The sequence below is a fragment of the Engystomops pustulosus genome, chromosome 2 (assembly GCF_040894005.1).
Source record: "Engystomops pustulosus chromosome 2, aEngPut4.maternal, whole genome shotgun sequence".
Lineage (NCBI taxonomy): Eukaryota > Metazoa > Chordata > Amphibia > Anura > Leptodactylidae > Engystomops > Engystomops pustulosus.
This window is the reverse complement of record NC_092412.1, coordinates 174,295,558-174,321,063: the sequence shown is the minus strand read 5'-3', so window position 1 is coordinate 174,321,063 and position 25,506 is coordinate 174,295,558. Positions and strand designations below refer to the sequence as shown.

Sequence of the window (25,506 nt, the reverse complement as noted above, 5' to 3'; positions counted from 1 at the left end):
ATGACAGAAGCGTATAGTAAAGTGCAAAGGCAATATAATAAGTTTTTAACAAATAAGGCTCTTCAAAGGCAATTTTTCTTGGATCAAATTTCACATGTCACATTGTGAGAGTGGTATCCAAACTAAAGGATTAATACATAAAATCGACAAATAACAAGAGCAGAATAGAATTGTGGATAAAGAATCAGTTTATCTCTAAGGAAGAATAAATGAAAGATATTTTCTTACAATTTTTTCAAAATATATATATGCTTCAGACCTGGATGGCTCTATAGGGGAAATAAGAAATTATTTGCTTATAATTTAATTCTCTAGGTGAGCTAGTGAGGATAGAAAGAAGGTAATGGTCACAGTGACAGTTATGGAATTGGAAGAAATTGTGGCTTTGTGTAGGAGAAACTCTGCCCCTTGTTTAGATGGGTTGCCCCTTGAAATATTTAAGAGTTACTGGAAAATTTTATTGCCTTGAGATGTGAAATTGTGTGAAATAGTACAAACTCATCAACACATCAAAAAGTACTTGAAATCATATATTTAAGAAAAGAGATGTGCTATAATGGCAAAATAAATGCAATCTTTATTCATAGACAATAAAATCATTTAAAAACGCATGGAAAAGCATGTGTTGCAAAATCACACAAACAGCTAAATAACAACTAAATATATAGAAGGATACAAATTGGATATATACCGTATATACTCGTGTATAAGCCAAGTTTTTCAGCACAAAAAATGTGCTGAAAAACGTCCCCTCGGCTTATACACGAGTCTATAACAAAAGAAATTACCCACTTAAAAAAAAATAAACTTAAATACTCACCCTCAGATGTCTGCGCGGCTCCCCGATGTCGGCACGGCTTACCGATGTCCCCAATGTCAGCGCGTCCCGTCTTCTTTCTTCTCCGCGGCTCCTCTTCTCTCTTCTATCTTCCAGCATGGAGGCGGTCATGGTTTCTTAGTGGCCGCGCATACTATGACGTCAGCAGCGGCTGCGTCACAGTATGCGCATGCTAGCAGAAAACATGGCCGCGTCCATGCCGGAAGAGAGAAGAGGAGCCGCGGAGAAGAAAGAAGACGGAACGCGCTGACATCGGGAACATCGGTAAGGCGCGCCGACATCGAGGAGCCGCGCTGACATCGGAGGGTGAGTATATAAGTTTATTTTTTTAAGGGCCGTGGGGGCAGGCTGGCTGTATACTACTAGGGGCTTGCTGTATACTATTAGGGGCTTGCTGTATACTACTAGGGGCAGGCTGTATACTACTAGGGGCTTGCTGTATACTACTAGAGGCTTGCTGTATGCTACTAGGGGCTGCTGTATACTACTAGGGGGCTGCTGTATACTACTAGGGGGCTGCTGTATACTACTAGGGGCTGATGTATACTACTAGGGGCTTGCTGTATACTACTAGGGGGCTGCTGTATACAACTAGGGGGCTGCTGTATACTACTAGGGGCTGCTGTATACTACTAGGGGCTTGCTGTATACTACTAGGGGGCTGCTGTATACTACTAGGGGGCTGCTGTATACTACTAGGGGGCTGCTGTATACTACTAGGGGCTGCTAAATACTACTAGGGGCTGCTAAATACTACATGGGGGCTGGCAGGCTGTATACTACTGGGGGCTGGCAGGCTGTATACTACGGGGGGGGTTTGACCAATGCATTTCCCACCCTCGGCTTATACTCGAGTCAGTAGTTTTTCCCAGTTTTTGGTGGTAAAATTAGGGGTCTCGGCTTATACTCGGGTCGGCTTATACTCGAGTATATACGGTATGTATATATATATATATATATATATATATATATATATATATATATATGAATTGTTTGAGAATAAGAGAAAATATATAATAAATATTATTGAATCTTATTCAGGACTGAATATTGCACAATCAAATGCTAACAGTACAATTTAAAAATCTCAAAGTAGGTGCACAGTAGTGCAAAAAATGAAGTGAAAGTAAGCAAAGATTACATTACCCCGATAGTGCAAGGTGCTGGATTAGAGCTTCCTCAGGGGTGGTATAGTCATGGTATAGTGCAATGATTGTTTTAAGTTTTTCAAAAAATAAAAATCCAGTTGAGAGAGAATCTTATAGGCCAAATTCAATATTGAATTGGGATGCCAAATTGTGTTCCGGGTCGGCATATTAGAACAAATTTGAGGTGTCTTTTTACTGGCATTCAGTTGGGCTGGGGGCAGACCTGTTCTTTCTTTGGGAAGTATTGAGCAAATTTGGGGTGGGAGATACCTCTGTCGATTCGGTAAAATTGTGTTATGTAGAACCTAGGGCATGAGGATGAACAGTGATATTTCTTCTTTTTTTCATTAACAAGGGGTACAAGACAGTGATGTCCCCTGTCTCCCTTGCAGTTCACTATGTTAATTAAACCTCTAGCTTTGAAGATTAATGCAATGAAGGAGATAAGAGGAGGGGGTTGGATATGCAGGTGTCTAGGATAAAGTCATACTCTATATGGATGACATATGTGAAGGAAACCGTGACGTTTTGGGCCCCTGAAGGGTCACTTAATTATGCTTTTTTGACACTCCTAGTATACACGGGTTCTGAGAGGTGCAGGAAGTGATTTAAAGTTGTCCACACAACCTTCAGATATGGCACAACAATAAATCCCAACCCTGAATGACTAAAAGACCCTTTTCACTAGCCTCAGTGAAACAAAAACGTATCAACCCAATTAAGCTGCCACCAGTCCTCCTTTAATATAAGACCAGTCTGTAACGGGATTATATAGGGTGAGGAACCAACCTGATAGCATGTATATAACCGAGACACAGAGCTATCTCAATTAGGCTAATTAAGCTGAGGCTGGGGAAGTAAGCGATATGGGTGGCTTAATGAACAGGACAATATCTGGCACATGGATCTCCCTTTTTCATTACACATGCTCTATATCAGTGATGGCAAACCTTTTAGAGACCGAGTGCCCAAACTACAACAAAGACCTGCTTATTTATCGCAAAGTGCCAACACAGAAATCTATGATGATTTAAAATGATTTATGCTCCCTTCTCTGTCACAGTTTTCATTGATACCAGCACCCTGAGGACACCAATAAAGCAGAAAATAGTCCCAGGTAGAGCTGTTACTTTAAAATAGCTCTGTGCACAGCAAGTCCTGGGCTGTCTGAGACTGCAGGAAGATACCTGGAGTCATCTCTGGTGATGGCCTGAGTGCCCACAGAAAGGGCTCTGAGTGCCACCTCTGGCACCCGTGCCATAGGTTAGCCATCACTGCTCTATATGGATCACATTCTTCTTTTATTTTATTTTACTTTAAGTTTCAGTCCCAAATGCTATTCAAGTGATTAGAAGTTTTGGATCTCAGGTCTTGAGATTAATCTACAAAAATCTAGTTTGATGCCATTACATAAGTGTAGTTGGTCATTACATGAGTTAGGGGATTTCAACAAAACACAGCCTGTACAATATTTAGTACTATGAGGTAGGCCTTGAGTAGGAGAATTTATTTTGTGTAATCTGGTTCCTCTATTTGGGAAGATGAATACCAAAATTAATACATGGAACACACTACATCTCTCTAGGGCAGAAAGAGTAGTTGGTTAAAAGTATCATATTGCCTCAGATATTCTATGTTTTATGTAACTGTCCTTGTTGGATAGATAAGAAATTGTTTGCCTTTATTCAAATAAATCAATTCATTTGGGGAAGAAAGTTTACCTCTTGTATTAAGCAAGAGGTACAAGTGATAATAGGGGATGATGATAGTCATTCCCTTCCTTTTATCACTATTACCATACTTTTCTGCACAAATCCAATTTATTGGATAAAATATGTAATCTGAAACCTTTTCTGCATTGTTTGGTTATACACAGTCTAAGTATGATTCACTTTTTCGGTTGTTGGAGTCAAGACAATTTGGTATTTGAAATTTATAAAAATGTACCTTTGGTAAAATTATTATTTAACAGTTTTGAATTCACTCCTTTATGGGGGAATATTAATTTATCTGAATTGTGTAAAATGAATGATATGTGTTTCTGGGAAAGGAAAGGTGTAACACATATTGTATTATATCTCCTATATGGGAGAAACGCGGGGGATGCTAATCAGTAAGGATTTATTTAGATTTGGTTAGTTAGTTTATGTATTAAATAATGAAAAGAATAGGAGGATATTGAAAGTCAAGAACTGTGCTAACTGGAGATTTACTGTGGATATGCAGAGAAAAAGGGATGGGGACAGAGAGAAACAGCGCTACCTAGTGCGAGATTATCCTTGGTTAGTTCGGGGGTGCTGTTGAGGAAGAGGTGCTCTTGGGTGAGATTGGGTACTCACCTTTGCTGGTTGTGCTAGAGACAGGCACAACGCTGGGTCAGGCATATGTGATAAGTAACCGCTGCCGTGTCCCCACCCTCGCCCCAAGGTTGGGTAACAAGGGCGTATAGCAAATGGGCTGGAGGGTAGGTCACTGGTTGTGCCACCCTATGTGTAAAAATGGGACGTCAGAAAGGCGCTGGTCATAAGGGGTAAGAGGTTTCCTTTTATTCAAAGATATTTTGGGCAACGCGTTTCGCACTCCAACGAGTGCTTTCTCAGGTCTAATATAATACACAAATAAATTAATTTTAATATTTATGATAAGTTAAAAAAGAGAATAGCATGCAGAGGCTCGGTATACCAAAAGGAATAAAACATAGGCTTTAAAAAGTTCATATAAGTTAGGAAATGATACTTCTATGGCCTCCTCTAAGGTAATTGGTGATCACATTGGAAATGGAGGAGACAGATAATACATGATAAAAATAAAAACAAAAAAAAAATAATTTTTATATATATACATATATACATACACATATACATATACATAAACACGAACACATACATATATATACATATAGATGAATAAACCTATAGGCAAAAAACGACCAAATAGATAAATAAATAAAAAATATACCAATATCTGTGCTTTAAAATCAGAAGAATTGTTTCTAAATAAAGAGAAAAAAAAGAGAAAAAAAAGAGAAAAAAAAAAGAAAAAAAGGCAGTTTGTGGTTTGTGACTCCTCCTGGAGTATTTACCCCTTGGTCACAAACGACAATTCATATGTGCTATACAACAGATTCCTCACACATTAAATATATGTGACGATCTATCCCTGTTTCTTCCTCCATAAGAATTTTACCAAGGTACCTTGAAAAAAAAGCTTTATTTTTTCCTTTTTTTTCTGTTAATATATAATTTTATCTCTTCTTGTGTACGAACTCAACGATAAATTACTCATTGGAGAACAAGCGACATTTTTTGGACTATATTACATTCAGAAAACATAAGCAGATATAATAAGAATTTTTCTTGTGTCATACCTTGGTCTTTTTAATCACTGTTTTTTAATCACTGTTTTTTAACCACTGTTGTTTATCATTGTATCGGTATAAGCCAATCAAATTAAATATATTGTTTATATATTCTGAAACAATCTGAGACAGTTTCTATTTTAGTGCCCACATTCACTGATTGTATATTGGATTATAACAAGTAAATGGGAGATGTTGACTTTTCGGACCAGGCGATTCAGCCATGTAACGCCATGCGGAAATCAAGAGTATGGTACACGAAGCCAGGAATGCATAACATGCAGATAGCACTGTAGAATTCATACATGTTACATTGATATGTAGGCCAGAGGGGAACTTTCCTTGAGTTTCAACAGGTGGTAATAAAACATGTGCATTTTGGAGACCATGAAGGGGGGAGTGCCAGTACTTGGAAGCAATGTCACATGTATTTTACTAGAGCAGCATTTTCCAGGAGAAGTTGCCTGGATATTAATATTTTTGAATTTATTCGGTAACACTTTTAAAAAAAAATTTACCCTGATGTACTCAGCTTATACATGCCTCATGCCTTTCTGAGCTCTACCAAAATATGTAAAATGTCCAAATGACAGACATGTGCCCATTCTGTAGATAATTGCCACATATCGGGTATTGCTGTACCTGGGAGAACCATTTAGCTTCTGAACATTCACTAGTATCTCACACATAGAAAGAGACATGAGACAGATCAATGATGAGATGATAAGATCCATCAGATGCATATTAAATGCTTAGCTCTGCTACATTTCTGCGATGTCACAACACACTGTCAGATCTGATGTGCCTCCCTCTCTCTCCCATGGATAAATAACGTATCTGCCTGTAGCTTTGCCGACAGGAAGTCAGTGTGTGAGCTTCTCCTAAAATGCAAGGGTGGGGGCTAGAGGCAGAGAACAGCTCAGCACTCTAACATCAGACAAGATGTCTGCTGAACACTAAACCCTGCCAAAGATTCAGGGTTGGTTCTAGGGGCACTATTTTACTATCGGTGAGTGTCAACTTTTTTGGAGAAAGTGGTCAGAGTTAAGTGCCAAAGAAGGTTGAGTATTTTTTATAATTTCTTAATGGGCATGATCTATAACAGTGATACAATTTAGTTTCCTGCTTTTGCTTTATGGTAGTGTATTTATTGGTATCATTTTTGGTTGGGGGATTTTTCTTTGCATGTTTTGTAGGTACCAGAATTTACAGGATGTGGGTATTTTTAATTTGAAAATTTTTTTTTTAGTCTCTGAAACTGATTAAAGGGATTGGTTACCCATGGATGATGGGGAGCTGTGGAACAATACATTGTCAAGGAAATGTATTTCTCTTCTGAACTAGGTAGATATAATGACATCCCATAATTATTGATATTGAGGGAATTGACAACAGAGTCAATTTCTTTTTCCATTCCATCCAATATTTGAACATATAATCATCGATGTATCGCTTCTAGTAAATAATATGAGGCAATCCTGCTGAGTTTCCAAAAATATGTTTATATTCAAAGATTTTCAAATATAGAATTTGCACAAGTAGAGGAAAACCATGCCCCCATTGCAGTACCACAAGTTTGTTGATATACCGTATGACTCGAGTATAAGCCTAGGGTGGGAAATGCATTGATCACAGCCTCCCCAGTTTATAGCGAGCAAGCACATGCCCCCCAGTATATAGCCAGCAGCCCCGCAGTATATAGCCAGCCCCTGTTAATATATAGCCAGTGTCTTCCCCGAGTATATAGCCAGTAGACCCCTGCCCTCAGTATATAGCCAGCAGCCCATATCCCCTAGTATATAGCCAGCCCCTACCCACTAGTACACAACCAGCAGCCCTTTAGTATATAGACAGCAGCCCCCTAGTATTTAGCCAGCAGCACCCTTGTATATAGCCAGTGACTGCCGCCTTGTATATAGCCATCAGCCTCCTTGTATATAGCCATTGCCTGCCCCCCACTATATAGCCAATGCCTGCCCCCAGTGTGTAGCCAGTCCCTGCTCCCCACTATGTAGCCAGCAGCCCCCTGCCCAGCCTAAAAAACAACAACAATGTACTCTCCTTTCTGATGCCCCCCACAGGTCTTCTTTTTGTTCATCTCCAGCTCCGTCTTCAGGTCCCTGTGTGGTGCCGTCGCATAAACTATGACGTCAGCCGCTTACTGACATCATAGTGTGTGCCGATGGTGTTATTGCTGACGTTATGGCATGTGCGATGCAGCACGGGACCCGAAGAGCTGAAGACAGAGGAGGACCTGTGGTGGGCGTTGGAAAGGTGAGTGCAGGCAGGCTCCAGGTTATGTACAAGATAGGGTCCATAGGTTTGTTCTTAAGTTGAATTTGTATGTAAGTCGATACTGTATATTTTATATTTGTAGTAGTTTTTTTTTTTTTATAGGATGTGATCTAATTCTTTAGTCAGTCTTGTGGAATCTTTCAGATATCACTGTAAGTTCTGGTCATAATGTTGGAGATGGAGGTCTACATAAGGGTAGAGATAGCAGGTAAGTGAATTGGTGCCCGCTATAACGAAACTACCTGACCTAGATTCATCAATAGATTTATCAATAGTGATGCAAACTGCACTATGTGTATTTTGTCTCACTAATGTGCAGAGTGCGCCAGATTAATGAATACTGGTGCACAGTCTTCAATAATCTGGAACACCCTGCATGTGCGAGTCATACTTAATCTGAGTGTGCCAATTCTTTTTAGGTGCACGCAATTTAATGGGCGTGCTCAACATTTCTGTTGAGTTGCAGAAATAAATGTAGCTTACGGTCCAACTCTGCACCAGAATACCCCTTTATGTACAGAATTTTGTGCCATAGACACCTCATAAATACATGTGCAAGCAGTTTGCACATTCTTTATAGTTTGGAAACTGGTTTTAATACTTTGATAAATGTGCCTCCTTATGTTGTCTTACATGTGTTGTGAATAAAAGACACGTTTGTTGTTAATTGAATTGAATTTACCATTTATTGAAATATTCACAATCAAGAATAAAATAGCACATTCTGGGAAACTTCACCCACATATAGTTTTATTGTAATATGTGTACCCATGTATCTCATTAGAATACAGAGTAGGAAGTTCCTTTTCGTTTTTTGGTTCACGACCACCTGTTAGATGAGTTAAAACTAAAACTCTTCATGGCTTCATGGCTACTAATCACTTGCTGTAGGATAATTACCTGCAAAAGAAAAGATTATTTTGAGCAAAATAATTGCTACATGCATTATTGTATGTAAGTTGGAACTGTATATTTTATAATTGTAACTCCAGACAAATTTTTTTTGTCCCAGTGACAATTGGATTTTTCATATTTTTTTGCAGTAATGGGAACCAGAGTTATCAATAAAGCTTCATTACAGACACCTTACAGCTGATCATTGCAGCCTGGGACTGAAGTAAAGAATCCAGAGAACTTCACCAGCAGTCATATTGGGCAGAGAGGTCTGTCTGTAAGTCAGGTGTCCTTAAGTAGGGGACTTCCTGTATTCTTAAAGTGGTTGGCCTTGAATAATGGCAACTGCAATGTTGTTATGCATTTTATAAACAGAGTCCAGAGGCCATTGTGCTCTTTGCAGTGGCAGTATGGAGCCAACTATTTCTGGTTTCGTGCTTTGTGGTTATGAAATTATATGGCAAAATAGCTAAATGTTACTAAGTATTGGCCTTCCATTTAATTGTTCGGCTGACTAGACACAGATAAATCTGCAAGGGTCACATTGTTTGGATTGGTTGGATTTATTTCTTTTTTCCTTATCACATGGTACAAATGTCTATAATGATGTAACTGCTTTAAATATTTAATTACCTTATAAATTACATTATTATTAAGACTGTAGGCAGGATACACACATGGCATTGGTTGATACTTATTGTATTTTAAAAGGGAAGTGTGAATCTTTTTTGTACCCTGTAATAATCAGCCAATTTTGTATTTGAACACTTATGATATATGTATTTTTGCACAGGACATAACAATATTTCGGCGGAGGAGGGCCACAATCTGGAATTCTACTTATTAGGAAAGAGGAAACTCCTAACTGTCCCATATCTATTGAATTGGTGACTGTGCTTTGTCCTTTAAAGTCTATGGGAGATATTGGTGCACATTTACTTACCCGGCCCATTCGCGATCCAGCGGCGCATTCTCTGCACATGATTCGGGTCCGGCTGGGATTTATGAAGGTAGTTCCTCCGCCGTCCACCAGGTGGCGCTGCTGCGCTGAAAATCATCTCAACGCGCCGGAATGCACCACCTCGGACCAGGTGAAGGTAAGCGCTTCCCGAGCGACACTTTTTCGGTTTTTAAATGCGGCGGTTTTTCCGAATACGTCGGGTTTTCGTTCGGCCACGCCCCCTGATTTCCGTCGCGCGCATGCCGGCGCCGATGCGCCACAATCCGATCGCGTGCGCCAAAATCCCGGGGCAATTCAGGTACAATAGGCGCAAATCGGAAATATTCGGGTAACACGTCGGGAAAACGCGAATCGGGCCCTTAGTAAATGACCCCCATTGTTGCAAATGTGAAACCTGATTAAGAACATTGGCATTGGAGTGCAATGTGTGTATGGACTGAATAGGATTATGTTAATAATAAAAACTAGTTGCAGTTCTACATTATAAACCTTTGCTATTACTCCAATGAGCAGAGTGACATTTCCTGCTGCCATCTGTATACCAACTGTTTTCTGGATTAGGGTAACTCACAGCATTCACAGCTTGTATCAAAGACAAGACCAGCAGAACAATATTGTTTGTAGGTAATGCCATTAGCACAGTTCCAGAAAGCGTTCTTATCACCAGACACAGGGTACAGGCCGCTGGCTCGCCCAGCACAGAATTCTTTTGGAGTTTTGACTGGAGAAACGGGAGGGTAGTTGCCTGAAACATAAAAAATTATGATCTTTTATTTTAAAATATTTCAAGGAAAGAAAGTTAGTAAATATTTCATCTATGGCAATAACATACTGCAAAACTTTTTGCAATTTGTTCAAAGTTTATCATATATCTTTAATCATAAAACAATTGAATTTGTTATATGTTGTGTTGAAAAGGGTTTCCATTTTCAGCAAATAAATCATATTGTTTTAATAATGAAAAGTTATACAGTTTTGCAGTATACTTTCTGCATAAATTATTCACTGTTTTTATATCTTTGCTTGCTGCTACTCAATTGAATGGTTCAGTTCCAGTGGATAAAAATCTATTTATGACCATGTCATAGTACAGCTTTCTGTCCATCACATGATCATGTATAGATTTTTCTCCAGTGGATGCAAACACTGTGAGAAATTTTTACAGAAAGTATATTGGAAAATGTATAACTTTCCATGATAGAATTGTACTTCTCATTTACCTGCTGAAACTGTACAGCTCCTTTGACCCCTTTACAATACGGGTGTTACCAGTGGATGTGCAGCAAATCCAAGGCTTGCATGAAGAGGACTTAGCCCGTGACCTATCTCCCCACTCCCTTAAAAGACTAGTGACATACAGATAGGTAACATGTCTGTTAAAGGAATATGGAGAGATCTCACAGGCTGATTCCTCTCCATACAAGCCGTGTGTTTGCTGCATATTGCAGAAAACACCCACCTGTAACACCCACAATCAGTAATAGGGCATGGGGGCCGGCATATTGGCTTTAATCGTCACTCTCAGTGATGTCATTGGGGAGCAAGGATCATTTATCTTGACAACATGGAGTCTTTATAAGACTCCAGGACCTGTCATTGCTGGAGATATATAACTGTGTGCCAGTGCACCTTTTTACAGGTTATTTACAGGTTATTACAGCAAATTATCCGCATACTGCAATATAGTAGTATTGCAATATATGGTAGGATTAAAGGGTTAAAATACCTTGGGATCTAAAAATACAGTAAAAATACATTTTTTTAAGAAGTTAAAAGAAATAAAAAAAGTTTACATCGTCACCATTTTACTATTAATAAATAAACAAATAAAATCATAAAGATTTTAGGTATCTCCTTGTTCCAAAATTCCAAATGTAGGTTATTCCCGGTGACAAAGCTATTACTTAAAAAGTTCTTAGCATCAGAAGATGAAGATATTTTTTTCAAACAAAAGGTTTTAATTATTAAAAATGTATTAAAACACTATAAAACGTATATATGTATATAATCGTACCAACCAAAAGAATAAAGGAGACATATCATTTGGAAAAGTGAAAGTCCTAAAACCAGAACCCACAATATAATGGCACAAATTCTTTTCTTGACCAATTTAATTGCATTTGGAATTATACTTTCCAATATATTTTATTTTATTTCTTTGTTTATTTGTTGGAACTTTCCGTTATTATTTCAAGTGCTTCCCCTAGGCTATTATTGCAAGCCATCTAGCCCTTACTACCTCTATTTTTGGCTGTTAAAATCCAAGACCCCATTGACTTCAATGGGATTCTTGTTTGGGTCAAAGTTTAGCTGTGAAGTCTGGGTCCCGAACTGAATTTTGTCACAAAAGCATTTTTGTTTTACTGTTGTGGATTAAATTTCCATTAAATCTCATTTCCCTTTTGTTTGAAGAAAGTAAAATCAAAAAAGCATTATAGGTTTTCACAAATATATCTGTAAAAAATAATAATAATAATTTTTATGTATATATCCATCAAATTCCTCAGCGCTTTACAAATAATAGGGGACATATATAAATATACCATATATTCTTGAGTATAAGATGAGATTTTCAGCACAATTTGTGTGCTAAAAAAGCCCCACATGGCTTTAAAAAACCCTCCGGCGCTGACCTCCGGCATCCTCTTCTCCCCGCAGCACCCTTTTGGGGCACCACTTATGAGATCTGCTGGCACAGAATCTATGACGCGGCAATGTTGAAGGCACCCTGCTGGACATTATATTAATATGGGCAATCTGATGGACAGTTTATAAATTGTAGGTGCTGCTGTGGATAGCTCATTCATGAGGGGAGACTACTTGACATTTTATTGATGAGAGGAGACAACTGGACATTTTATTAGATAATGCATTTCCCACCCTAGGCTTATACTTGAGTCAATACGTTTCCCATTTTTTTTGGTGGTAAAATTAGGTACTTTAGCTTATACCTGTATATATAGTAAAATGACATTACAGAGAACAAACAGTCATATGGAACAATAGAAGCAAGTGCACTGCTAGCGAGACCTTACAGTCTATGAGGATGAAGGGGGTGACACAGGAGGTATAAAAGTTTGTATAATGGTCCAGCCATTCTTTATAAGGGAACAGTATAAAATTTAATACATAAAAATTCTGCTCCTCGAACCAGCAACCAACCATCATCTTATATACAGGTAGAGATTATTCTAATATCACTGGCAGATGGAAGAGCGCGGGTTGGGCAATAAACTGAGAAGAGAGATAGGGAGGTTGCTGCTGCATTAAGAATAGATTGTAGAGGAGAGAGTTTAGTGAGTGGAAGACTGATTAGTAGGGAGTTACAGTAGTCTGTTCAATAGTGAATCGGAGCGACAATTAGCATTTGAGAGGTTTAAATTGTAAGAAATGGGTGGATTCTGGAGATGTTTCTGAAATGCATGCGACAAGACCGAGCAAGAGATTGAATATGCGGTGCTCTAGTGATCCCACAAACCGAGATGGAGAGGTCAGGGTTGGGTCAGTTAGTTGAGGGTGAAAAGACAAGAAGTTCAGTCTTAGAAAGATCAAGTTTCAAGAAGAAAGAGGGCATGATGTTAGAGACAAATGATGTTAAATCTTAAATTTAGTAAGATGCACCTGTTTAAAACACTCAGATTAACAAAAAGCAGTGCGCCAGTTTTCTGTCTGACTTTGTACATACTTTTATGTGCAAACCGCTTGCACATAAAAGAACACATGAAGAAGGGTCGTCACAAATTATAAATCTGGCACCCTCTACACAGATTTAAGAAACATAACTTAATCAAAGAGACATAACTTAATGCTGCCATAGCTTTCAACAGTATAGGCACCCTGAGGATGCCAATACCATTGAAAGAGGCGGAAGTTTTGATTTTCATTGTAGAAAATCATTATACTGAAACAGGAAGAATCATAAGACCTGGTGAAGGAGCTGCAATGATAATCCTACTCTGTTTACAGTTTTTCATTCTTCTTGCAGGGTTAGCCATGGATGTGGTTAGACATGTTTGGGCTGCCTGGGACTGTTCGCCACCAATGGTCTATACTATGGTTAAAGGGCTGAGCCTGTTAATTAATTCACTGCAAATTTTAGAGTCACTTTATGATAACAGTAAAACTTAGCTTTCATTTAATCATTAATTATTAAAATGAGCTCACTAGAATTAACCCCTTCACGCTCCGTGGCGGATATATCCGCCACGGAGCGCAGTGACTTAGCGCTCAGTGGCGGAAATATCCGCCACGGCGCTTATGCCGGCTCGGCTCTGGATCAGAGCCAAACCGGCATCGGGAAACACGGGGTGCCGGCTGTAACTAATAGCCGGCACCCCAGTGTAACACCCGCGAACGGAGTAGTCTCCGATCGCGGGTGCTTAACCCGTTAAATGCCGCGGTCAGCGCGACCGCGGCATCTAACATGCATCTGGGTTGTCTTTCCCCCACGATCGCCCCCCCCGAACCGCTATAGCAACTCTGGGGTCTGATCTGGACCCCAGAGTTACTTGCAAGAATTGCCGGTAAGATGGCGTCTGTGACGTCATCTTACTGGCACAGTGCCAGTCTATGCAAGTGTATAGGCTGACACTGATAATACTCTGCAATACATCAGTATTGCAGAATATTATCATGAACAAGCAATCAGATGATTGCTTGGTCATTTCCCATGGTATAAAAGTGAAAAAGTAAAAAAAAAAAAGTTATTCAATAAAAAAATAAAGTCATAAATCACTAAAAATGCCCCAAACCCCCAAAACATATAAAGAGACATATAACAAAAAAAAAAATCTAAATCATAACACAAACCCCACATATATAGTATCACCGTGTCCGTAACAACCCGTAGAATAAAAGTAAATCATTATTGAACCCCCACGATAAACGCCGTAAAAAAAAACTGTTATAAAGCCTCCAAAAATTATGATTTTTACCTTTTCAATCCCACAAAAAATGCTATAAAATGCGATCAAAAAACCATATGTACTCAGACATGATACTGGTGCAAAGTACAACATGTCCCGCAAAAAACAAGCCATCAAGCAGCTCCGTAGCCAAAAAAGTAACAATGTTATGCCACTTGGAAGACGGCAATACATAAATGATAGATTTTTCCCCACATTAGGGTTTTGTTTGACAAATTTAGTAAAACGTAAGAAAATATATTCATGTCTGGTATCCCCATAATCGTATCAACCCAAAGAATAAAGATAACATGATTATTATTCTATACGGTGAACACCAAAAAAAAAAAGTAAAAAATCCAGTACAGAATTGATGCTTTTCTACTCCTGCCCTCAAAAAAAGTTCCTAAATTTTCAACAATAGGTGATACCAACCCCAAAATGGTAACAATGGAAAAAGCATCTCATCCCGCAAAAAAAATGCCGTCACATGGCCCCAATAACGAAAAAGCGAAAATTTTATAGCCTTCAAAAGGGGCCAATGAGGAAACTAAAATCCTGGCAGCTGCAGCGCCCTCCTTCCCTTCTGCACCTCGCTGTGCGCCCATAAAACAAGTCACAGCCACATGTGGGGGGTCTTTGTACTCAGGAGAAATTGCAGAACAAATTGTATGGTGGGTTTTCTCGTTTTATATTTTGGAAATGTGTAAATTTTAGTGCTAAATGAACGTATAAGGGAACAATATGACCATTCTAAATTTCACCTCCATTTTGATTCAATTACTATGAAGATCTCAAGGGGTTAACAATCTTCGTAAAAGCTGTTTCTGATAGCTTGAGGGGTGCAGATTTGAAAATGGGTAGATTATATAGGGGGTTTTGATGCTAAATATGTAAAATTTCATTCAAAACTGTATTTATCCCCAAAATAGTCAATTCTGAAAATCCGGAAAAGCGATATTCTATTTGTAAGCCACGTGACATCAAAATAAATTATCCAGACATTTCAGAAATTATGAAAATGTAAAGTAGACAAATGGGAAATGTTATTCAGCAACTTATTTAGGTGGTAAATCTATCTGCCTGAAAACGCAATGATTTAGAATTTCGAAAATGGCAAATTTTTTAAAAAATTTATCATATTTTCTTTTTTTTTGTAAATAAACGCAAAACTTATCTGCCAAAATTTACCACTAAAATGAAGTACAACATGTGGGGAAAAAACAATCTCAGAATCGTAACAGTGTTCAAAAGTTATAACCATATAAAGCGAAGCAAGTCAGAATCCAAAAAATCAGGCTGAGCCTTAAGCTACAAAATGGCTGCGTCCTTAAGGGGTTAAAACATGCACACAAACACAAAACTTAAAGTGTAGACATATTTGTCACTAAGGTGCATTGTTCACTGCTCCCTTAATTCTCACATAAGCCTCAGGGCAAATCAATAAGTAAGGGTATGTGCTAGTTTCGCATTATTCATTACATCCAGTGGCGTAACTTAGAAGAACAGCATCTGCCTGTGCGCTCAGATATTGAGCAGACAGGTCGCACTGCATGAGGTAGATGCAGTTTTTTAAACAGTGAGCACCGCATGCCCCTCTGATGCAGCACACAGCTGGGTGCAGGCCAATGTCTGTGCTCCTGTCAGAGGGGCCCCGCAACTCAAAATGTTTAAAAGAAGTTCCCAGTGCATCCCTGGGAGCAGGAAGCAGTTTGGGGAAGCTTGTACTCCTACTAGGATACTTGAAATGGAGCTGGGACAGAGAGAGAAGAGGAGGAGGGGTATGCAGTGACCCGGAAGATCCAGAGGCTGCTCTGTGCCTTGATAACTGTAAGTGGACAGTGTGTAAAAGTTGTCTATACAGTTCACATACATATATGTCTGTAGATCTTTTATTTTATATAAAAGTAAAAAACATAACAATACATAACACAAACCAAACATAATATACAATATGTACAAAATATATACAATAACTTACCTGCTGGTCCAGCCACTTTCAAACCTAGCAAGAACAATAACTTAAAATACACCGAAATGAATAAACACCAAATACCACAACCCTCACGCAACCGATCATCACATCCTAAACCAAACCAATAAACAAAGACAAGCCACACCCACAAATAAACATAAATGACTATGTGACATATACACACATATGCATAAAAGATATATACATACACTTATATGCATATCACAGATATATAATGGGGCACATTTACTTACCAGGTCACTGGTGTTCACTGAAAGTGCATTGTCCGTCTATAATGCAGTATAATGAGTGTGGCTATTCACTAAGATTGTGTGCCAGAAATCATGATTGTGTCACTTCCCCGCACAGATTAAGAAGACTTCAACATCTTTTTTTGTGGTGCATTTTTAACAAAGGGGCGAGCAACACAATTTGAAAGTTAAATACGGTGCTTGGTCCGAATCAGTCGGACTGTCCGTTGGCACGCCCCCTAAGTTGTGTTGCATGGAAGCCAGCGCAGCTGTGCCACAAAAGGGTGTCACAACCGCAGCTTACCTGTGCAAGCCATTTTAGCAATGAAGAACGTGAACATTCCGAACAGTGTATATAGATGTGCCATGCATATTGTATATATGTGTGTACTGCATGTCTGTATTATGCATATATGTGTGTATGTATAATATATATACATATAGGTGTGTATATATATATGTATATATATATCTGGGCTATGTGCATATATATATATATATATATATATATATATATACACACTCACCTGCCACTTTATTAGGTACACCATGCTAGTAACGGGTTGGACCCCCTTTTGCCTTCAGAACTGCCTCAATTCTTCGTGGCATAGATTCAACAAGGTGCTGGAAGCATTCCTCAGAGATTTTGGTCCATATTGACATGATGGCATCACACAGTTGCCGCAGATTTGTCGGCTGCACATCCATGATGCGAATCTCCCGTTCCACCACATCCCAAAGATGCACTATTGGATTGAAATCTGGTGACTGTGGAGGCCATTTGAATACAGTGAACTCATTGTCATGTTCAAGAAACCAGTCTGAGATGATTCCAGCTTTATGATATGGCGCATTATCCTGCTTAAAAGTAGCCATCAGATGTTGGGTACATTTTGGTCATAAAGGGATGGACATGGTCAGCAACAATACTCAGGTAGGCTGTGGCGTTGCAACGATGCTCAATTGGTGCCAAGGGGCCCAAAGAGTGCCAAGAAAATATTCCCCACACCATGACACCACCACCACCAGCCTGAACCGTTGATACAAGGTAGGATGGATCCATGCTTTCATGCTGTTAACGCCAAATTCTGACCCTACCATCCGAATGTCGCAGCAGAAATTGAGACTCATCAGACCAGGCAACGTTTTTCCAATCTTCTACTGTCCAATTTCGATGAGCTTGTGCAAATTGTAGCTTCAGTTTCCTGTTCTTAGCTGAAAGGAGTGGCACCCGGTGTGGTCTTCTGCTGCTGTAGCCCATCTGCCTCAAAGTTCGACGTACTGTGCGTTCAGAGATGCTCTTCTGCCTACCTTGGTTGTAACGGGTGGCGATTTGAGTCACTGTTGCCTTTCTATCAGCTCGAACCAGTCTGCCCATTCTCCTCTGACCTCTGGCATCAACAAGGCATTTCCGCCCACAGAACTGCCGCTGACTGGATGTTTTTTCTTTTTTGGACCATTCTCTGTAAACCCTAGAGATGGTTGTGCGTGAAAATCCCAGTAGATCAGCAGCTTCTGAAATACTCAGACCAGCCCTTCTGGCACCAACAACCATGCCACGTTCAAAGGCACTCAAATCACCTTTCTTCCCCATACTGATGCTCGGTTTGAACTGCAGGAGATTGTCTTGACCATGTCTACATGCCTAAATGCACTGAGTTACCGCCATGTGATTGGCTGATTAGAAATTAAGTATTAACGAGCAGTTGGCCAGGTGTACCTAATAAAGTGGCCAGTGAGTGTATATATATATATATGCATGTATGTGTGTGTGTGTGTGTGTGTGTGTGTGTGTGTGTGTGTGTGTGTGTGTGTGTGTGTGTGTGTGTGTGTGTGTGTGTGTGTGTGTGTGTGTGTGTGTGTGTGTGTGTGTGTGTGTGTGTCTGTGTTATGCATATGTGTGTGTGATTTATATGTGTGATATGCCGTATTTTTCTGACTATAAGACGCTTCTTACTATAGGACGCACCCAAGATTTAGGCTTACAAAAAAGGAAAAATATATTTTAAACCAATTAAAATTTTCCTGTTGGTCGCTCTAAAGCACAGCACACATCCATACAGTTACACACACAGCTCTGCTTCATCCATACAGTAACACACATAGATCAGCTATAAACATATAAGGAATACTCTGGAAACTGCTTTACACATGAATACATACACAGCTCTACCATACACAAATAAGGAACACACTGGGAACTACTCTACACACACAGACCCCCCCCCCCCCCCCCCCCCTTCCCCTCTTTCCCTCTTTCCCCTCTTTCCCCTCTTTCCTTCTTCCCCCCTTTACTTCTTCCCCTCTTTCCTTCTTCCCCTCTTTCCTTCTTCCCCTCTTTCCCTCTTCTTCTTACCCTGTCCCAGTGCAGCATTTCCCCATTCTTGGCAGTATATGGTGATGTAAGAAGCATGTGATCAGTCACATGATTCTGACATCACCACAGGTCCTGTGTGCAAAGGGAGAGAGCAGTGCGGAGGCTCTCCTCTCTGGGCGATCAGATGAAGCGCAATGTCAGGGCATCATCCGATCTCCATTACAGCGGTCTGGCAGTGCTGGATCCTCCTGATCTTCATTCTATAAGACGCAGGCACTTTTTAGCAAGATTTTTTCTTGCTAAAAAGTGTTTCTTATAGTCCAAAACATACGGTACATATTTGTATATGGATGTATTACATATATATGTTTATGTGTATGACATACATGTATGTGTTGTAATGAGGCTATGTAAATCCTTTGCATACACTAAGTACTCCCCATGGTTAGTAGAAGAAAAAAAAACTTAGCTTACCCCCCACTGGAGGATACAAAACTGGAATTTGTTGCGGGATTTAACATTTAAGTTTGTGTTGCAAGCCAAGCACTTACATGCACCAGGAAGAAGAAGGTGAACTCCGGCGGACCTGAGCGGGGAGCGACACATGCATGATATCGGGCGCAGGATCTACATGGCACAGTGCATCATTGTCAGAGAGTCCGGATGGGGGATCACGACTTGGACGGGTAAGTAAATGTGCCCCAATGTGTATACTTAGTGCAGTAGCAGTAAGAGAGAATTTTGTTACTTACAGCACTGACAACTTTCCTCAAATACAAGGCCAGTTTGGCAGTATTGTTTGTAGGTTATTCCATTAGCGCAGTTCCAGAATGCATTTTTATCACCAGCTACTGGGTACAGTCCGCTTGCGCGATTAGTACAGAATTGCTTCTGCTTCTTAGCTGGTGGTTCAGAAGGATAATTACCTAAAACATAAAAGCAGAAAATAAATTAAACACATCAATGAACTTTAAGAGCTTTTTCTTATAATAAATTCATCTTGAACACATTTTTACACTTTAATACTTTCTGACTCGTGCAAGCCGGCGCCCATGCGGCAAAATCCGGTCACGTGCGCCAAAATCCCGGGGCAATTCGGTGCTAAACGGAAAACGACGGAAACCTGTCGAAAATGCATCCGACGGTCCCTTAGTAAATGAGCCCCAATATAAAAAAAATCATCTAAAATGAAGAAAACTTATTTCAAAAAGTTTTTAAAAAACAGACAACTGAAGGCAAAAGTAGTGCAGTCTGTACTTGTATGTGCACTTTGCCTCACTGATGTGTAGGATTATTGAATACTGGTGTGCGGTCTTCAATTATCTAGCGCACCCTGCACTGCTCGGGAAGTCTGCACCAACTTTTTTTTGGTGCACCTTTGACATATAGCGTGCAACACAATTGTCAAGTCGCTTATAATAAATGTGGTGCACGGTCTAAATTGCATTGGAACTCCCTTTTAGGTGCAGAGTTTTGTGGCGCGTTGGACGCAGTGCAGCCGCCACACAAAACTGGTGCAAACACTTCATTAATACAAGCGGTTTGCACGTTCTTATCAGTGCAAAGTCACACTGAAAACTGGAGCATAGATGTAGATTTTGAAGTTCAAATTTCATTTATCTTTAACCACAAACACTTACAACATTCACAAGTCACATCGAAGACAAGGCTAACAGGACAAAATTGTTTATAGGTGATTCCATCTGAGCAGTGCCAGAAAGCATTTTTATCACCAGCAACAGGATACAGGCCACTGGCTCTCCCAGCACAGAATTCTTTGTCAGTTTTAGCCGGTGGGTTGTCTTAAAAACAAAAAATAATATTGAGGTAGAGAACAAAGTTTACTGTACATTGCTGATGAACTCTATAGTTGTATTTAGGGATTTGGCTCTCAACATCAAAATACGGTATCATAAAATATTTTACAATTAAAAGTTGTGTATCGTTAGTAATAATTAATAGAATTTATACTATAGCTCTCAAATCAGATTATCTTTTTAGCATTACATCTGCCTATTATGCACACTGTATCACTACATCACTAGGTACAATAATGAGTCTATTAAGGCAAGCAAATTATAAGTTAGCTCTTTCACAGTGAAACTTACCTTTGTGTTGAGTATGTGAGTGGCTGCTCCCTGAAGGACTGTTTTCATGGATTTTGTGAGTGGGAATGCCTTGAGGGTGAGTGGGAATATTCTTTGGGTGATTTGTTTCATGGTTGTTGCCAGGAGGGACACTCTTAGTTGGTACGCTTCCAGGGTGATTGACCTTGGGTTTGCTATTTGGATGGCTATGAGAAGGAATATTCTCTGAGTGGCTGGTCTTTGGGCTGGTTCCTGAGGCACTGGTCTTAGGCTTTCCTTCAGAATGAATGATCTTAGGATGACTAGGCTTAGGGCTGCTACTAGAGGGATTCTGCTCAGGGCTAGTATGAGAGGGTATGTTCTCATGTTGAGTAGGCTTTGTGTTGCTACTTGGGATGTTATGAGAGGGAATGTTCTTGTGGTGGGTGGTCTTGGGGTTACTGCTTGGGCTATAATGTGAGGAAATGCTCTCATGATGAATGGTTTTTGGAATGTTGCTAGAGGGAATAATCTTAGGGATACTATGAGAAGGGATTTTTTCATGGTGAATAGTCCTAGGGTTACTGCTTGGGATGCTATGAGATGGAATGTTTTCATGATGGACACTCTTGGGGATATTGTCAGAGGGTATAGTCTTATGCAATGGAATGTTCTCAGGTTGAGTAGGTTTTCTGTTGCTGCTTGGACTGTTATGTGATGGAATTCTCTCATGATGAATGGTCTTGGGAATGTTGCCAGAAGGAATTATCTTAGGGCTACTCCGAGAGGGGATTTTTTTTTTATGGTCAGTGGTCTTAGGGTTACTGCTTGGGATGTTATGAGATGGAATGCTCTCATGATGAGTGGTCTTGGGAATATTGCCAGAGGGATTAGTTTTGGGGCTGCTATGAGAGGGAGTATTCATATGATGTGTTATCTTGGGGATACTACCGGAGGGAATGTCCTTAGGTTTGCTATGCGAGGGAATGTTATCATGTTGAGTAGGTTTCTTGTTACTGCTTGGAATGTTATGAGAGGGGATGTTGTCGTGGTGAATGGTTTTGGGGTTACTACTTGGAATGTTATGTGAGGGAATGCTTTCATGATGAATGGTCTTTGGAATGTTGCCAGAGGGAATAATCTTATGAGAGGGAATGCTCTCATGATGAGTGGTCTTGGGATTATTGCCAGAGGGATTTGTTTTGGGGCTGCTATGAGAGGGAGTATTCATATGATGCATTGTCTTGGGGATACTGCCCGAGGGAATGTTCTTAGGTTTGCTATGCGAGGGAATGTTATCATGTTGAGTAGGTTTTTTGCTACTGCTTGGGATGTTATGAGAGGGGATGTTCTCGTGGTGAGTGGTTTTGGGGTTACTACTTGGGCTGCTACGTGAGGGAATGCTTTCATGATGAATGGTCTTTGGAATGTTGCCAGAGGGAATAATCTTATGAGAGGGAATACTCTCATGATGAGTGGTCTTGGGATTACTGCCAGAGGGATTTGTTTTGGGGCTGCTATGAGAGGGAGTATTCATATGATGCGTTATCTTGGGGATACTACTGGAGGGAATGTTCTTAGGTTTGCTATGAGAGGGAATATTCTCATGTTGAGTAGGTTTCTTGTTACTGCTTGGAATGTTATGTGAGGGAATGCTCTCATGATGAATGGTCTTTGGAATGTTGCCAGAGGGAATTATCTTATGAGAGGGGATTTTTTCATGGTGAGTAGTCCTAGGGTTACTGCTTGGGATGTTATGTGCGGGAATGCTCTCATGATGAGTGGTCTTGGGATTGTTGCCAGAGGCTTTGTTCTTAGGGCTGTCATGAGAGGGAATGTTCACATGTTGAGTAGGCTTTTTGTTACTGCTTGGGATGGTATGAGAGGGAATGGTCTCATGATGATTGATTTTAGGATTATTGCCAGAGGGATTAGTTTTTGGGCTTCCATGAGATGGAATGTTCTCATGATGGACACTCTTTGGGATATTGTCAGAGGGTATGGTCTTGGAGCTGGTATGAGATGGAATCTTCTCAGGTTGAGTAGGTTTTGTGTTGCTGCTTGGGCTGTTATGTGAGGGAATTCTCTCATGATGAATGGTCTTGGGAATGTTGCCAGAAGGAATTATCTTAGGGCTACTATGAGAAGGGATTTTTTCATGGTGAGTGGTCTTATGGTTACTGCTTGGGATGTTATGAGAGGGAATGCTGTCATGATGAGTGGTCTTGGGAATATTGCCAGAGGGATTTGTTTTGGGGCTGCTATGAGAGGGAGTATTCATATGATGCATTGTCTTGGGGATACTGCCCGAGGGAATGTTCTTAGGTTTGCTATGTGAGGGAATGTTATCATGTTGAGTAGGTTTTTTGCTACTGCTTGGGATGTTATGAGAAGGGATGTTCTTGTGGTGAGTGGTTTTGGGGTTACTACTTGGGTTGCTATGTGAGGGAATGCTTTCATGATGAATGGTCTTTGGAATGTTGCCAGAGGGAATAATCTTATGAGAGGGAATGCTCTCATGATGAGTGGTCTTGGGATTATTGCCAGAGGGATTTGTTTTGGGGCTGCTATGAGAGGGAGTATTCATATGATGCATTGTCTTGGGGATACTGCCCGAGGGAATGTTCTTAGGTTTGCTATGAGAGGGAATATTCTCATGTTGAGTAGGTTTCTTGTTACTGCTTGGAATGTTATGTGAGGGAATGTTCTCATGATGAATGGTCTTTGGGATGTTGCCAGAGTGAATTATCTTATGAGAGGGGATTTTTTCATGGGGCGTAGTCCTAGGGTTACTGCTTGGGATGTTATGTGCGGGAATGCTCTCATGATGAGTGGTCTTGGGATTGTTGCCAGAGGCCTTGTTCTTAGGGCTGTCATGAGAGGGAATGTTCGCATGTTGAGTTGGCTTTTTGTTACTGCTTGGGATGGTATGAGAGGGAATGGTCTCATGATGATTGATTTTAGGATTATTGCCAGAGGGATTAGTTTTTGGGCTTCCATGAGATGTAATGTTCTCATGATGGACACTCTTTGGGATATTGTCAGAGGGTATGGTCTTGGGGCTGGTATGAGATGGAATCTTCTCAGGTTGAGTAGGTTTTGTGTTGCTGCTTGGGATGTTATGAGAGGGAATGCTGTCATGATGAGTGGTCTTGGGAATATTGCCAGAGGGATTAGTTTTGGGGCTGCTATGAGAGGGGATTTTTTCATGGTGAGTGGTCTTATGGTTACTGCTTGGGATGTTATGAGAGGGAATGCTCTCATGATGAGTGGTCTTGGGAATATTGCCAGAGGAATTAGTTTTAGAGCTGCTATGAGAGGGAATATTCATATGATGCATTGTTTTGGGGATACTGCCCGAGGGAATATTCTTAGGTTTGCTATGCGAGGGAATGTTATCATGTTGAGTAGGTTTTTTGTTACTGCTCGGGATGTTATGAGAGGGGATGTTCTCGTGGTGAGTGGTTTTGTGGTTACTACTTGGGTTGCTATGTGAGGGAATGCTTTCATGATGAATGGTCTTTGGAATGTTGCCAGAGGGAATAATCTTATGAGAGGGAATTTTTTCATGGTGAGTGGTCCTAGGGTTACTGTTTGGGATGTTATGAGAGGAAATGCTTTCATGATGAATGGTCTTGGGAATATTACCAGAAGGGCTGATCTTAGGGTTGCTATGAGAAGGAATGTTCTCAGGTTGAGGGGGTTTAGTGTTGCTGCTTGGACTGTTATGGGAGGGAATCGTTTCATGGTGACCATTCCTGGGGCTGTTGCTTGGAGTGTTTTGGGAGGGTATGATTTTTGGGTGATTGGTTTTGGAGCTGCTACCAGAAGGATCACTCTTAGGGTTACTTTCTGATGAATGAATCTCATGATGATGGAGAGGAGAACCTGGTAAACATTTGAGAAAGGAATATAATAATTGCCTCTTTAAGAGAAAAAAACATTATTGCTTTAGAACTGTGCAAATACCATTCCTAAACACATACAATAATTACAATCTTTGATCAAAAAAATGGAACAACACCATTCACAAAGTAAAAAGCTGGCAAGAGAGCAAAAAGTCATGAAAGATGTAAACAATGTTTAATTTCATCATAACTTTATAGAAGGCAATGTTGAATAATCTTGAATAATCCCCTCTGATTGAGGGGATAGGAAAAATTTTTCTTACCCCAATAATGCAGTTAGAATAACTCCCAGGATCAATATCAATTTTACAATGTTTTTGTTCTCATGTGATATTTTTGTTTTCAAGAAAGTCATCCAGACCCCTTTGTAGATGTACAAATTATCAGCCATATTCTCACTGCTGTTTCAGTAAAGAATCTCTGTCCATGGCAATGTTAGAACAGCCTCAACTTACAATATATTATTATACAATTGTATATTTATTTAATCTCATTATATTAGAAGACTCGGGTGCCAAATAATATGAGAAGACTCTGCTTTTGTTTATATTGTGATTATTGCCTAGCAGGTCAATGTAATTGTGCAGCAAT

The 25,506-nt window shown here is 40.0% G+C and overlaps 1 protein-coding gene across 2 annotated transcripts in view; it reads right to left on the bottom strand.

The window, feature by feature from the left end:
• Nucleotides 1-8,306: 8,306 nt before the first annotated feature.
• The window catches only part of LOC140118891 (uncharacterized), a 36,098-nt gene continuing 18,898 nt past the window's right edge, over nucleotides 8,307-25,506 (bottom strand). For both annotated transcript variants that reach the window (XM_072137318.1, XM_072137317.1), the window contains exons 13-17: nucleotides 21,050-24,895; nucleotides 20,582-20,743; nucleotides 19,694-19,867; nucleotides 10,066-10,239; nucleotides 8,307-8,539 (exon numbers count right to left, since the gene is read on the bottom strand). In XM_072137318.1, coding sequence (XP_071993419.1) covers nucleotides 8,514-8,539; nucleotides 10,066-10,239; nucleotides 19,694-19,867; nucleotides 20,582-20,743; nucleotides 21,050-24,895 — 4,382 coding nt within the window. In that variant the 3' untranslated portion in view covers nucleotides 8,307-8,513. The remainder of the gene's footprint in view (nucleotides 8,540-10,065; nucleotides 10,240-19,693; nucleotides 19,868-20,581; nucleotides 20,744-21,049; nucleotides 24,896-25,506) is intronic.